Below are 16,302 nucleotides of genomic sequence, written 5' to 3'. Positions count from 1 at the left end.
CTCAGCTATTATTAGTTTATCTAGTATTTTTTCGGGTTGGCACGATAATAATTTTATATTAAAATTTTTCTAACAGTTCAGTTATATAAAATACTTAATGTTTACTATTAGATTATTAAAAGCTACAAAAAAATCTTAAATTTAATGTGAAAAATAAGAGACAACGAAACATTAAATTTAATGTGATTGTAACACAAATTTGGTGTTGTCGTTCGAGCAATTATTTGCTACTAAGAATTAATTATTGCTTCTCACTCTCGTAGGGTCTACTTTATTATATGTCGGTACCTTCGTGTCAGTCACTATCTTCGAGACTGTCCCCATTGCAATCAATCACGTTTTATGTACGCCGAGTCTGGTAGATTCAACATCTCTACGTGTTAGGAGCCCTAGGGGTTAGGAGTGACAAGGAAGAACTCGCACATGTGAACAAATTTGTAACAAGATAAAACGGGTCATTTTTATTCAAAGATGCCAACACACTTCCAAAACGATTTCTAAAACCGAAATCGTTGAGTCATAACTTTCTTTCAAGGCTTCGAAATTTCTAAAACAAACAAAATCAGTCATAAAATCCGATTTTACAACCAAAGAAGAACCTTATTCCTGAGACTTGAGTTCTTCAGATACCATAAACACACACCCAAAGGCTTCTTAAGACACCATTTTGTTCACGCCCCATTCTTAGTACAGCAGTTCCTCGAACACGGGATCTACGCTTTGCCCCCACTCTCCATTGTACATCTCCAAGAGCTTCTCCGCTGGCGTCACTCCTGTCATTTTCGAAACCAAATTTTCTCACCACCAAGTTAACGAACAAAATGTCGATGCGCGATTCAATTATACATTGGGAAACTTCATTTACCTGTTCTGACCACTTCAGTGACTGCGTTCAAGAAACCGACTTCCTTGTAGCCTCTGCGCTCCAAACCATCCTAAGGGAGAAGAAAAAAAGGGAAGAAGCCCAATATATTTACAGTTAGGAACTGGACCAGACCGGGTAGAAATCTGGCTAGAAGATTCTTAAGACAGTGCACAAGAACACACCTGTGCGTGTTTCAGGACATCTTCAGCAACATGCTTTAACAAACCATCTCTAAATGGCGTCTTTAAGCCAGTTACTGGAACCTGTTGGAAATCGAGTAGTGCTATAAACAGGTTGTTTTCTAACTATGGAATAAGAAAATGTATGTGTAGTGTGTCTCGTACTTACTTTGTTCCTCAGCATCTCTCTTTCTGCTGGAGTCCAGTCAGCTGTCAGATCAAGAATAGCTTGGAGACTTTCCTCATCATATAATAAACCCACCTGACATTGTGGATAAAATAAAAACAAAAGCTGATATTTCGTTCAATGAAACGACTTCATGCATTAAGCAATATATATAGGAATAGCTGTAATTACCCAGAAAGCTGGTAAGGCACACAGCCTCCTCCAGGGACCTCCATCAGCACCTCTCATCTCCAAGTATCTCTTCAACCGAACCTATTAATGATGGAACGTTGTCAGAGTTCAACATCAAAAAGGTAACGTAGTCAGGCTAATAATGGACTCTTGAGGCAGATGATAAACCTCTGGGAATATTGTTGTTAGGTGATTTTCCCAATCATTGTATGAAGGCAGTTCACCAGGGAGACAGGGAAGTTTTCCTGCCAAGAATTGCTGCAGCATGAAGAAAATGATGAGATTATTAATGGCTCAATTAGATCCCATGGATTTCATTTGGTCATTTCCTTCCTGTAAAGAGTTTATAGAATCTAACAGAAAAGATGAAGGTAGATTTCTACCCGAAATGTCATTCCAGTACAGTCGACGTATTTCTTGTTTCGGTAGGCAAAGTACATAGGGACATCGAGTGCGTAATCAACATACTGCTCAAACCTATAACAGTGAGAGTAGTACAATCAAGTTTAGCCACACTGTTGCATGAGAAAGATAAAGATCCAAAGCATCTTCATGTCTTGAACACATACATACGTAAGAATAACACATATATTTCTGAATAGCTCATCAATAATACCAACTAAACTATGTAATGTAATTGTCGTTCATGTAAAAAATAATTTCATACTCACCCGAAAGAGTCATCAAAAACAAACGGTAGCATTCCTGTGCGGTCCTTGTCCGTGTCCGTCCATATTTGGCTATCAAAAGGACCAGAGTTATAACGTGGGAGGAAGCAATAATAAATATATTGGGGATAATAACCACTGGATCTGGATACCTTCTCATGCTGAGAAACCCATTTGGCTTTCCTTCTGTAAAAGGGGAATTTGCAAATAGAGCCGTTGCTATCTGTTGAATTTGGATAATATTCAGGCAATGGTCAGTCATACTGGTTAATAAAAAGTTTCTGCTTATGCCAGAAAGAGCTCGAGCTTCTCACAGGTTGCATTGCAAGACCAGCACGAAACTTCCTGATCATATCAGCTTCTGAGCTGAAATCCAGATTAACCTGTCAAGATTGCATGTGATTCAGTTTCTATAAGTTTTAACACAAAATTAAAGAGAGCTGAAAGTTTAGTTTAAGGAAATTATGAAGAGGCACTAAGTCAAAAGTATTCATCTAACCTGAACAGTACAGGTTCGGAGCATCATATCAAGTCCAAGGGTACCAACTTTCGGCATGTAGTTTCTCATAATGTCGTATCTTCCCTGCACAGAACATATTTTGTCAAATCTTACTTCCAGACTTGCCATAGCAAAATATTACACATAAAAAAAAAAGAACCGAACACTGGCCATGTAGAGAACCATGTAATCTTATCTGAAGATGAAACAAAATGTATGAACTTTCTTCAATCGTAAAAATAGAGAAAGGCTCATACCTTTGGCATGATGGGTATATCCTCTCGACGCCATTTAGGCTGGAAGCCGATTCCTAAGAAACCAATTCCCATTTCCTCAGCAACAGCTTTTACCTGTTGACATCCATAGAGAGTTGGTTATATGTCACGTTTTAGGGTAAGAGTATTGGCAATAATTAGTATCAATTAGTATACCTGATAAAGATGTGAATTGACTTCAGCACAAGTTTGGTGCAAAGTCTCAAGAGGTGCACCACTAAGCTCGAATTGACCACCAGGTTCCAGTGAAATGCTTTGCTTTCCCTGATCAACAAAATGGCAGAAAAAATATCTACAGCAAACCAAAAAGGGAAAAAGTGACCTTATAATATATAGCATCATTGTGTCGTATATCAAGCTAACATGTTCTACAGAGTGGAAATGTATTTAAATAATAAAACGGCTCAAAAGATGAAACACAGGGGAATGTTGACCTGCTTGAGACCAATGATCTTGTCCTCTTCCATTACTTTTTCCCATTCAAATCTTTCAGCAATACCATTGAGCAGCTCGGCTATTTGATCATACTTCATAGGGCGCAAAGTATTGACCTCAAAACCAAACTTCTCATGTTCTGTACCTATTCTGCAAACTCAGAATGTTAAGTTAGTTAGCACAAAAGGGACATTTCTCCAATAGAAAAAAAAAAAAATCTGGATATGTTTAAAACAATACCAACGCCACAGAAGAGCACAAACTAAGAGCTATGTCACAATAACTAACACTCTAACAGAGCAAACAAGGATCAAACTATACCTATATTTGTCCTTAGTTTTGCATCCAGAGGCAAGATAAGCAATGAGATCCTCTCTAGTCAGCGGCTCAGTTGCAACTACAGCCTCTTCAGTAGGAGGGCTAGCCGCAACAATCAGTTGATGCCCTCTCTTGCTCCTCTTAACAGAAAGATCCGAACGGAGCAGCATTGATTTGGTAGTAGTTAGACTCCTAGTCCCAGTATAGGATCCGAAAAACCCTTCTTTCATCCTCAACACATCCAAATTTCTCACAGTACCACCACCATAAACTGCTTTAGTTCCATTCTTTGAGTATAGAGGTCCAGTTGGCACAGTGTATGAACCTCCTCCTTGAGACAAGAGCGCCATGGTTCCCCTACAACAATCAGAAGCCACAAAGATATCAGAAACATCCGCATTTTTCCCAGTTCCAATAAAATATGATTCGAAATCAGCAGCTTCCTCCACTCAATCAAACTATCACTCAAGTATAAATCACCCAAGAACACTCCATCAATCATATATATAGATCACCGAAACAAAAAAGAGAACCAAATCATCAAAAAAAAAAAAAAAATCAGCACAAATTCGAAATCAAAATCATGCAAATAACGAAAGAATCTGAAAATCATGGGACAAATCAATCACGAACCAAGAAAATTCTGGGAAAAAGAAAAAAAAGGTAGAGAAAGCTAAAAAAGGGAAAAAGAAGATAAGGCTATTGAAGAAGAAGAATCACACCTGAAATCGTGAAACCTAAACTGGCGATAGAGAGCGTATAAAACAGAGAAGAGAAGAAAGCTTTTTTTTTGTTTGTTTGTTTCAGCGAATACGCATCGGCGTCTCCATTTTTATATCCAAAACCAAGAAAACGAAATGAGGAAGGAGATTTTGATGATGATTGAATGCAAAATTTGCAATTTGCAAACAAACAAAAATAAAAAGGGAACAGTGAGAACATGAGCCGATCAGTGGAGCTGAGTTGAGCTGTCTTTTTTTAAATAATTGAACATAGTGATTCTTTCCTATTTTTGCCTCTTACTTTTCCATTATTCACAAAATTTACCCATTAGTTTTATAAAATTCTATTATAATACTAAACGAGGTTTTAACTTTATAGTATAATGATATTTCTATTCTTTTTATATACTATAAACTCTTTTACGATAATTAGTTAAGAGATAAATTAATGAAAAAGTGTGTCACTAAGTCACTAACCACAATGAACTCGAAATTAATTTTATCCGACACCTATAACCATAATATATGGGAAATTATATGAAACAGTATCATATCTGATTGTGTCGACATAATATCTTTGGTGTGATGAACAAAAAATTGTCCTCATATATATATATTTGCTACTTCTTGTAGTAGGTGGAATCAAATAATACTTTTTATATTCAGCAAATGAATGAAATAAAAATAAAATAGAAAACACGTTAATGGTAGATAATGAATCACTCTCAAAAGTTCTAGTAATATATATATATAGATACGGGATGGATTTGAAGATATCCTACTTATAATAATCGAAGGCTTTGCCTTTTTGTGTATATATATTGTTGATGAAATGAGCATTTCATTAATTTTTAGAAATACTTGTCTTTTCTATCATAAAAGATGATATATATATAATTTTACCTGATATATATATATATATATATAATTTTAGTTTGACGATTTACCTCATTCTCAAGTGTTGAGAAATATCACATTTTCATGGTATCTCACAAAAATAAGTATGGTCCAGTTTCGTTATATCTTAAAAATCCAAAAAAAAAAAAAGGAAAACAAAAAAAATAACAACAATTTGATCATAGGTGATAGTGCTATTTTCTTATTTTTTTTTTAATTCTTTGATTACACAAATAAAACTATTGATACTGTTACTACAAAATGCATAAGTGTTTTGCATATCGATACTCTTTACAAGTTATGAAAATGTGCTAACCAAAAGAACATTTGGCTTTAGTAATTTATTTATTCGATATCAATTATGGCTGCCATTAGGGAATAACCAAATAGATGCAGAATTCCTTACGTGTGCATATACGTAAGTCAAAACTCGCGTTCGACAAAAACATAGAAAAAAAAAAAACTAGTGTAATTGTGCACTTCTATGTTATCGTATTATTTAAATAAATATGATATTTAAACCTAAAAAAAAATGATATGGAATGGAACATGGATGAATATGTTAATAAGAAAGTAAGGTAGGTGGACACGTGACTCAAATATGGCGGCCATGACTTACTTCCACAGTTACACTACTACTACTCTTCACACACCCATAAACGGAACCCCCACCTCCACAGTTTCTTCCTATTCCTATTGACATTCGTCAACGAAACTTCTTATCTCGAAAAAGTTTCAATAATAACATTTTTGTTTTGTTTTTGGACATAAAGTTAAAAATGATAATTAACATTTGACATAATCGAAATCTCATCATTAATATATAGCAAGGAAAAAAAAAGAAAGATTAAAGATAGCCGTCAAAATAAAAAGATAGATTAAAAATAATGATAGCCGTCAAGAGTGAAGTCAGAAAATTATACAAATGATGCGAAATTTTCAATTGATATTTCCTTTATACTTACAGGTTACAACCTTAATATTTTTCAATTATTACCAGCTACCCTAAACTTCCGATTTCACATCAAAATCCCCCTAATTTCAGCATAAAGTATGTAATATGATCACACATACATTAAATAATTGCACTATAATGATTTAAAGTTACAATTAACATGAGAATAACGAAGCACCTGAAAAATGACTATAGACAAATCGACTTTGCTAATTAAAAAGTGAGTCGCAGGCCCAGTTAATTAATCTCTGTCAAATGATATATACAAGCCCAACTTATATATGTTTCAACGAAAGTCAACTACTGACTATTAAAATCCATGCCTCCTAACCTTTGAAGGGGTTTTTTCAACGACATATCCAATCTTGTCCGAGATTTAGTCAACTCCAAACGAAACTTGTCCGAGATTTAATCAGTCCATCTACACAAATTATATTAACTTCTTCCTAACTAGACAATACCATCTCAAGACAGTTCAATGTTCTAACTTATTTTTTACTTTTATAATTTACATTTAAAAATGCCTCCTATAAAGTCAAGTTTCTAGTTTTCCTATTTATGCGTCTATGAGTTTTACTTATACTGTAGAAACTTTTTTTTAAAATATTATATATATATATATGATATTTAAAGTAAAATTTTTAGTTGAAAAAACAAATCAAATTCATTCAGTGATTTAATTATGAAAATATTGAAACTTTTCGTTTATGTTAAGTGTTATTTTCCTAGTCATAGAAGCATATCAAGGAAACAATAGAAAACTAATGACTATATAGAGAGTTTTTTCTTAATATAAATTACAAGATGAAAATGATTTTTTTAAAAATGTCTAATAACAATGAACTGTGTTGACATAATGTCCTTATTTAAAATAAAATAAAGGAAAAATCATATTTAATAATTTTTTACCAAATACAAAACAATTATATATGGAGAAAGCTTATTTCCATGTTTTAAAAATTTAATACCATATACATGTATAGTAAAAAAAAATATTTTCAAACATAATATATACATACATACATCTTAATACCTCAATTTTGTAGAGGACTTTTTACCAATTAAATTTAAATCTAGTAAAATAATTTAAAGAACTATATATGTTACTTTTCCAAATAATTATATGATTAAATTAATTAATAAGTCGTACTTTGAACTATAATTTATATAAAACTTATTGACATTGTATAGCATCACATTTTTAAATAGATGTAAATTTTTTAAGAGTTCTAATTCGGCTCAACAAACGGTTTGATTTAAAAATGCAACGTCTTTTCGCGCGAAAAATCAAAATTTAAAGCCGTTACCAACCATTTTAAAGGGGGTAAATACCCCAAATTCTTGTAGTGAAGGATAAAATGTTATATGTATATATAAAGTCATCCCAAGACACTTATAATTTCTCATACACAATCTTTTATCTTTCATTGTTTCTCACGCTCTCACTTGTTGTTGATTCCTTTGTTCTTTTAGGTTTCCAAGTTCAATGAGGGAAAAGTGTCAGCCGTCAAGAATAACGTCATATGGGGCTCCTCCCCATCTCAAGAAGCGTTACAAAGCTCTTCTTATAAGAGCCCAGTCACCTGTACCAGCAGCTAAAGTGAATTCAAAGGATCGTGAAGCTACCGGTTCAACGATGGAATCGAGGAGAAACACTGGTACGAGTAGAGCCCCCTACAAAGCTCTTCTCATAAGAGCCCAGTCACCTAAACCAGCTAGAGTGAATTCAACGGATCGTGAAGCTACCGGTTCACAGATGACATCGAGGAGAAACACTGGTACGAGTAGAGCCCCCTACAAAGCTCTTCTCATAAGAGCTCAGTCACCTGAACCAGCTAGAGTGAATTCAATGGATCGTGAAGCTACCAATTCACAGATGACATCGAGGAGAAACACTGGTACTAGGAGAGCCCCCTACAAAGCTCTTCTCATAAGAGCCCAGTCACCTGAACCAGCTAGGGTGAATTCAACGGATCGTGAAGCTGCCGGTTCAACGATGGAATCGAAGAGAAACACTGGTACGAGTAGAGTCCCCTACAAAGCTCTTCTCATAAGAGCCCAGTCACCTGAACCAGCTAGGGTGAATTCAACGGATCGTGAAGCTACCGGTACAAACATGACACCGAGGGGAAATACTGGTACGAGTAGAGCCCCCTACAAAGCTCTTCTCATTAGAGCTCGATCACCAGAACCAAATATTTCAGCTGATAGCGAAGATGCTCGTGAAGGAACCATGTCCGCAGAACCATAAGCAAGACTAAAGTAAATTAAACCAAAGAGACAACAATGACTGGTCTAAGATTTAGATCTTATCTTTTATTTTCTGGAGTATTTTTCTGAATTCTGATTATTAATTCTGTGTTCTATCATAAACATTATAATTATCAGCTTTGTTGAGAATTTTCATCCAATATTTTCCTTTGAACCTCAATCGTCTTTGATTCCAGCTAGATGTTATTTGTGTACCAATGAGATCGGGGATTCTCTATCTTTCTTTTCTAAAAAATTCCATATACAAACGATGCATGTTGAGAAAGAAAAGAAAACTTACATTGTGGAACAATAAAGTTTTTATTTATTTATTTATTAAAAGTGATTCTGATTAGTGGCTAATTACATGGTTGGAGTTTGTTCAGTGGATAAGAATACGTTTAAGCTAAACCACTTAATATATTCACTGACTTGTAAATGTACCGAGACACTCTTAACCATTCACTACATAATTTTTTACTTCTTTAGTTTATCCCGTCTCATCTTTTTTTTTTGGTAAAAAAAGTTAAGGATCTTGATTAAACCGGGGGTGATTTACCCTCTCATCTTGCTCAAGCTTGTTCTCAACAATTACTTTTTATTAATGTTTGATTATTGAAAATCCATAATAAGATGTCCAACGGAACCTAAAGTTAAATAATTTGAAGCTCTAAATTAAGTGAAGAAAATCTAACTTGTACGTTGAATAAATTCTTGAACATTTTAACACACGATTTTGAATGGCAAAGTTGAAGATTTCAGTGAAAAATCAAACCCAAATATGTATTTCACATATCCAAAACTTCTAACTAACACCACCAAACTTTGAGATTCAGAAACTTTGAAGACAGTTTTTAACCTTTTAAAGTCACCAACTCTCACAAACCCTAGAAACGTGAGAATTTTCTTTTGAACCCTCAATCTTAAAATTCAGCTTAAACACGTGACTTAACCATTGGTGTCGTTTTCATTGTAAAGAAAGGTGCGACGTTTTTATCTTGTAACTTAAAAAAAAAAGTCATTTTAATAGGCGTTATTATATTGGACAATTGTCAAATGACAGTTCATAGAATTTAAATTTCCATTAACAAAAAAACAAAATGCGTGGTTTGCTTTAATTGCTATAAAAAGGAAAATATTTCTAATATATATATATATATATATATATATTATTTATTGGTTTCAAAAAATTTTCTTCTTTTTTGCTTTTGACCTCATTTTTCTTATACATTTATATTTAAATGTCAAAATAAAACAAATTTGTAAGAACTAATTCTTTATATATTTTTTTTAAGTATATAATTATTAAAAGCAGCTTATAGGAAAAAGGCTCAGAAAATAATTACAGAAGTTATATCACAGAGATTTGGTTATCGATTTGTATAGACGAAGCCAAGGCATATCCAAACTTTTTCGCCAAAAAAAACCAAGGACATATTTAAACCTATGTGATAGGTCTTGTGCAATAATTAAGAAGCAGATACAAATTTGAGTAACTAATTAATATGAATAGTCCAGATGTATTTAATTACATATAGTTTAACTTGCTTTCTGTTTGAAAAATTCTGTAGTTTTTTCGGTGATATTAATGTTACTAGATATTGTACTTGTTTCATCCCGTAACCCGTTAAAATAGTTAACTCGCTAATTATTTACTACTTCTTACAACATAGTTATTTTTGGTAGGCACTTCTTACAACATAGCTGAAGTAATTTTCTATTATGGATCCTAATGACCCGTATCTAATAATTTCATAGCAATTTTTTTTTTTTACTTATGTGTTTTCTTGGTATTTTGGAAAGTTTGCTTCTGGATGATTATAATCCCAATCGAGGGAGCATCCTGACTTCATCGTGCATAATGTTTATGATAACGTTAATAGAAGCTTAGAAAGTTATAATCTAATGGCTTTGACGCACAGCAAAAGCATGAGATAGACATTCTTGTTGCAAAAACGATTTTGCGTCATCTTCTTGACATTGTGAAGAAGCAAAAAACTTTGATTCTCGAGGCGTAAAAGATCTGTTCCGCAAAGCTATATCAGAAAAGCTGAGGATACGAGTCGTGAACGCAATAATGTGGTTAATCCATCTGATTATAACACGATCTTAGAATATTTTTGATTTGTTGACCGGTGATTCTGATCGTGACAAGAGTTTGGAAAAGCTTCTTGAATTTGTTTAGCACAACTATCGTACAAGTAATTAGAAGCAAGCTGGTGATTATGATTCTTTATGGCCAAATATTGATGTATTTTCGGTGTCGTGAGTGCTCTTGAGCAGGCTTTATCCCTAAGTATAATAAAGTTCGAGATTATTCTGGTTGAACCGAGGTTGGCTTAATTTCCTTTTTTCCTCCATTTTGCTCGGGGTCATTTGCATGAGCTGCTAAACCTGGAAGCCTAGGCGTTACGGCATATATACTTTGTTTATATTGGAGAATATTATAAATTGTGTAGAATTGCTCTCAGTTTGTTGTAAATATCATTTTAAATTGACAGTTAAATTTTCATTTATTTTCACATTTGAGTGTTTTTAATGGCGAATAAAAACCTGAAAGTAAAGGCCGACGACGTCTAAGTAAGAATCAATCAGAGTGTTGGGAAATTAGGTTCTGTCGAAGATTAAAGAAGATAACAAGCCTTAAAATGTATATATATAATGCTATTTTCCTTTTTTCTTAAAATTTTTTTTTTTAATCGTTAGAAGGAATGTTTTCTTTCGAGGTCTGATCAGATCATGGCTCTTCTTTCATGCTTTATTTTGTAAAAGTTCAATAGTTTATGTTTAGATTTTATTTTAGAAAAGAATGTCATATTGGAACATGTGTTGGCATGTATGCTATTGAGCCGATATACAATGGCCTCGATGTTTTACCGACACATAGTTAGCCGACTTATATAGTTGCTTGGTCAGCAATCTTTAGGTTAGGGTTTGCCTATGTTGTATATATATTTTGTACAAACCACGATCAATAGACACACAAAAACATTCTATTCTTCTTTACATGGTATCAGAGTCCGTTAATTGTTAGGCAACCCGTGAATGTTATTCCCACATATGCTCACACTTCCAAATGGTCATGTCTGAGCGTGAGGAGGGTGTTAGTGTAAAATATCCCACATTGAAAAGATATGAAGTGATTTTAGTAATATATAAAGGGTTATGGCCTCTCCACTCATTGCCAATTAGTTTGAGTTGGAAGCCCACTCGTTGTAGTTATCACCTTTCAGCTGCACCGATGTGATTCATCGCCCCTGGATTGTCAGATGCAAACACCGAGTAGGGAGTTACGACAACCGTTTTCTCAACAAACCCATTGGTCGCAACAGTCTTCTTATCATCTTCCCCCATCTCACCAAACAAGAGAATTAAACAAGAAACAAAGTAAAAAGAACTAAGAAAATTAAAGAAATTAGTTGCTCGAGTAAACAAGACAGTTCGGAAGGTTGATGAACAGTTGTGGCATCAACGGTTAGGTCATCCCTCTTTTTCAGTATTAGCTACTATGCCTTTGTTTTCTGGTAAATTTGTTTCTTCAGTCCAACCGTGTGACACATGTTTTCGGGCTAAGCAAACTAAAGATTATTTTTCGGAAAGTATTAATAAAACGAGCGCGTATTTTTCTTTAATCCACGTTTTGGGGTCCGTATTGTATTAAAGCTTCTAACGGTGCATCACATTTTTTGACAATTTTGGATGATTTTTCCCGTACGGTGTGGACGTTTTTGTTGTTAGAAAAATCAGAAGTTAAAAGTGTTCTTCAAAATTTTTGTGCTTATTCGGAAAAACAGTTTGGGAATACAGTTAAAGTTTGTCATTGGGTACGTGATACCATTAAAAGTGGAGTTCTCACTACAGCACATGTTGGTACTAAAGAGCAATTGGCGGATGTTTTAACTAAGGCATTAGATAAACCGCAATTCATTAATCTTATGTCCAAGATAGGCTTTGTGATCTTGAGGGGGAATATTGGGCCGATATACAATGGGCCTCGATGTTTTACGGACACATAGTTAGTCGACTTGTATTGTTGCTTGGTCAGCAATTTTAGGTTAGGGTTTGCCTATGTTGTATATACAGTAAAGCCTCTATAAATTAATACTTTATAAATTAATAAACATTATAAATTAATAAATTTTGTCAGTCCCAAGTCGGGCTAGTGTAAAAAATAACAAAATTCGATAAGATAGTAAGATAATAATTTTTTGAAATCCCCATGTAAAATATGGTCACAATAATATCATAAATTAATAATCATATAAATTTACATATATATAATGTATGTTTCTCCTAAAGCTCATATTTACAAAACAACTGTTATGTTGTATTTTCAAACTATAATGATATAAAATATTTTGTAACATGTCATAAATATAGCTACATTTTTTTTAAGTTTTCAATTTTTAGATATCCATCATTTATATTTTGATTGTTGATTGACTATTAAAATACAACAATCTATATTATTATTCATAAATTTAATTTTATGTATGTCATGTGTATAAGTGAATTTGTCTATTGTATTTGTAATTTATAGTTAATAATGTTTTCTAAATATTACAAATTCAATTCCAATACCATAAAATTTTGAATATCCGAAATTATTGTTAAAAAATTGTCTCAATTCAGAATTTTTAAAAGTTAAACTATTAAAAATATATCTATAAATTAATATCACTATAAATTAATAAAATGTCTTGGTCCCAACATTATTAATTTATATAGGTTTTACAGTATACTTTGTACAAACCAAGATCAATAGACACACAAAAACATTCTATTCTTTTTTACATATGCAATTGAATTATAAATCAAGAAAATTTTGTACGTCTTTGTTTTTGTTTCCGGATAATTTGCTTTTTATCATAGAACATAGGCGACTTTAATTGTAAATTTGTAATTAACAACATTATGTTCTTATGTGTTCACAGTTGTTTTGCGAAATTAAGCAATTTTGTGAATAAGCTTGCGTTTTAAAAGTGAATTCTTATGTAACACCCCACTCCGTTATAGTTTATTGAGTAATTCTATATTATTAGCTTCAGCATCATTAGAAGCCCAAATGGTGTGAGTAATAAAACGACAAGGTATGTCGTGTTTTGTTGTGGACATATACATATAAGCATATGTATCTCCTTCTCACGGGGGCGCCGCTAAAGGAATCGGGAGCACACACCAAAACCTAGTGGACGTTGAAGCTATCAAAGGAAGCAGGACGTTGCCAGATTTCGTTGGTGTGAAAAGAGAGATGGAGATGTTGTCGTCGCGTTGTGGTTACTCGTAGAGTTGCGGTGTCGTTGTTTGTTGTGTGCATTGGTGACTTCGGATCTGTGATGAGGAGATAGAGCAAACCGGAGCAAGGGAACCTTCTTGGCTTTTAGCCGTCGCATACTCATGAAGGAAGAGACGAGGTTGAGCCTCGGTGGTGGGACTGGCTGCGTGGAAGGAAAACCGAAGCGGAGCTTTTTGATGGTGGTGTGAGAGGAAGAGAGAGAAGGAGTTGGGCGGAAGGGGTGTATACCATTGATGGGTCAGGTGACTCATGCCGTAGTTGTGGTGGTGGAAGAGCAACGCCGGGGTGACCACGAGTGGAGAAAAGAAGGACAAGAAAGAATGAGGAAGACAAACAAGCAAAAGGGGCAGATCCGAGTTCCAGTTTTCGAGGCTGACTACTGGCGGATCCGATGTAATTAGCTCACAAATAAGATGTCTCTGGAAAGGTCTCGCTGTCAAGAATCTATAGCCGCTGAAAGAGCTTGAATCGAGGACATATTCGAGAAGTTATGGACGTTTCTTCCTGATCAAAGTAACTGTTGATCTTGTCATATCTAGAACCCTAGAAACAGTTTCGTGTTGGCTTCTTCAAGGCATCGATTGAGGTGCAGACACTTGTCGGATCGTCATGAAATTTGGTACAGAGTTGCATGATACTACTAGCTAGTTAATGAGCGGTGGGATTGCGTTTCCAACGGTTAGTTCTTGATTTAATTGCTTGTTTTAGAGACGGGTTTGCATAGAGTTAATTGTAACAAGTTGGATTGTTTGGTTTGGAAAACGAAGTTGGATTGAGCTGAAGCTCTATTGGAGTATTCTTGAGGCATGTTTATATATTTTGGTTGATGGAGAATTAAGGTGGAAGTCTCCAACATGTTGAGGCTAAGGTGAGGGTGGTATTTGTGGATAACAGTAACCTCTTTCCTTATATACTCTTTGATAGTTGCTGAGTATAGACTCAAGAATTGTTTATTGATTGAAAGTGTTTGTGTTGATTTGTATGCATTGTAAAATAGGCTGTTAGTAACATGATATATGTTAGGCACATTAGCTACATAATCTGATGTTATGAATTAACTTATATATTATATTATAAATATAATTATGAACATAAATGAGAATGAGAATGAGAAAGGGAAAGATACTTAAGGATGTTGGACTGTAATGGACCGACAGATCCATTGCAGGTCATAAACCGCTGACGAGCAGGGAAGAATCGAGCTATTGACCGTGGTCTTCTAAGAAAGGGGGTTTGGGAGCCAGAAAAAGTGTTAATGGCCAAACCTATAAATAAAATAAAACTTCTTAAGTAATGTAAAGAAACATAAATGTTTGAATGTGGTAGTCGCCACAAAAGTGCATAAAATAAGATGAAAGTTGTTGAGGATAAATAAGATGTTTGCTTGTTTGTTTGATTAATAGACATTCTAAATCTATGCTAAATAATGATCGTTGATTATATTTGGTTAGTGATTACTGTTTGTCCAGTGGGCAAAGTTTGATCTCCTCACTGAGTAAACTTGTTTACTCACCCCGTTATCTCCCTTTTTCCCAGGTTAGTAAGTTCAACTGTTGCAGTTTGAAATATGTTCGTTGGTGAATTTTAAAGAAAGAAACTTTTTCGGCCAGACCGAATGAATTACATGTTGTTTCGTCTTTTGCGACGGTACGGGTGTTACATCTTACGCCAGGACATAATTTTTTTTTCTATACAGTTCATCTGTATACTTACACACACTATTTTTAGGTTAAACAAAATAAAACACGTCGCCGTTTTAGTTCACATAATCACATGGATTTGTGTAAACACAGTTACTGCGTGACTACTATTTTAGAACGTTACTTTGGACTCACATAAACCAAATACAGTGCATTTTTGTACAAATGGCAAATGACAGTTCATAGAATTTTGAACCGATGTAATTTTTTATTAACAAAAGAAGACAACGAATGGTTTACTCACTTAAGCTTTTAGTTGTATTGCTATTAAAAGGAAACAATTTAAATTATAAATGATTACTATTTGTGATTAAAAACTAGCTCTTTGCTCTTTTTTTTTTTTTTCCTTTTTATCATCTCCTGTTCTTTGCTTTTAAGTGGGAAAAAGATTTACGTTTATTGTATGAACTAAACGTTGGTCTGTTCATGGGGATAATTAAAGAAGCATAGACATTAATTCGATTTGAGTCTTATCCTGTCTTTTTTTTTTCTTACTCTTTTTGATCTTTGCTGGTTAACTGGTTTATGAGAGTCCTAATGGAAACCAACATTATTGATCAAGCTTGCAAAGAAGAAGGCAAGAAAGAAGAAAAAGATTAAAGAAGCATAAGTCAGTCAAATTTCTTTGTTAAAGACAGTACAATGTGTTTCTTTCTGTTAAATAAGACAAGTTCTTTCAAGTCAATAATGTCTAACTATATGAGTGACATGAACTTGTATTGTTCAACAAATATAAATAATGTCTGCTAAGCTCGGAGACTTTGGGACAACAAGATAGAACCATTTTTTACAAGAAATAAAAGAAGAGTAGAAGATAAAACACGTAGTTTCATGATCCTAATTAATCCAGCCGTAACTTTCTTTACTCTCCCCGTAGGCTTGGAT

General features: G+C 33.9%; 2 protein-coding genes and 1 long non-coding RNA gene across 4 annotated transcripts; 2 read left to right on the top strand and 1 right to left on the bottom strand.

The window, feature by feature from the left end:
* Nucleotides 1–434: 434 nt before the first annotated feature.
* On the bottom strand, nt 435–4,599 carry LOC104717995 (glutamate--cysteine ligase, chloroplastic). Its single transcript, XM_010435641.3, has 16 exons — nt 4,320–4,599; nt 3,601–3,954; nt 3,279–3,429; nt 3,001–3,108; nt 2,827–2,919; nt 2,570–2,653; nt 2,385–2,453; nt 2,223–2,293; nt 2,074–2,142; nt 1,786–1,879; nt 1,571–1,660; nt 1,403–1,483; nt 1,214–1,306; nt 1,048–1,128; nt 866–935; nt 435–773 (listed from the first exon to the last, which is right to left on the bottom strand). Exons 2-16 carry the CDS (start codon nt 3,945–3,947, stop codon nt 685–687), a joined length of 1,590 nt encoding a protein of 529 aa, XP_010433943.1. The 5' UTR covers nt 3,948–3,954; nt 4,320–4,599; the 3' UTR covers nt 435–684.
* A 2,956-nt stretch (nt 4,600–7,555) lies between these two features.
* LOC147935886 (insulin-like growth factor binding protein) lies at nt 7,556–8,602 on the top strand. Its single transcript, XM_087470506.1, has one exon. The coding sequence runs from the start codon at nt 7,658–7,660 to the stop codon at nt 8,420–8,422; it is 765 nt and encodes a 254-aa protein (XP_087326632.1). The 5' UTR covers nt 7,556–7,657; the 3' UTR covers nt 8,423–8,602.
* A 4,966-nt stretch (nt 8,603–13,568) lies between these two features.
* Nucleotides 13,569–16,126, top strand: LOC104717985 (uncharacterized). 2 transcript variants are annotated; one of them, XR_015569286.1, is made up of 3 exons: nt 13,569–14,395; nt 14,485–14,585; nt 15,254–15,658. It is a non-coding gene; the product is annotated as an uncharacterized LOC104717985 (long non-coding RNA). The 2 variants fall into 2 exon arrangements; XR_015569287.1 differs by lacking the exons at nt 13,569–14,395; nt 15,254–15,658 and adding an exon at nt 15,980–16,126 and having other exon boundaries at nt 14,473–14,585.
* The last annotated feature ends 176 nt before the right edge of the window (nt 16,127–16,302 follow it).

The sequence above is a fragment of the Camelina sativa genome, chromosome 10, assembly GCF_030686135.1.
Source record: "Camelina sativa cultivar CO46 ecotype springtype chromosome 10, ASM3068613v1".
Classification (NCBI taxonomy): domain Eukaryota; kingdom Viridiplantae; phylum Streptophyta; class Magnoliopsida; order Brassicales; family Brassicaceae; genus Camelina; species Camelina sativa.
The sequence above is the reverse complement of the archived record's forward strand: the minus strand, read 5'-3'. Positions and strand labels throughout refer to the sequence as shown.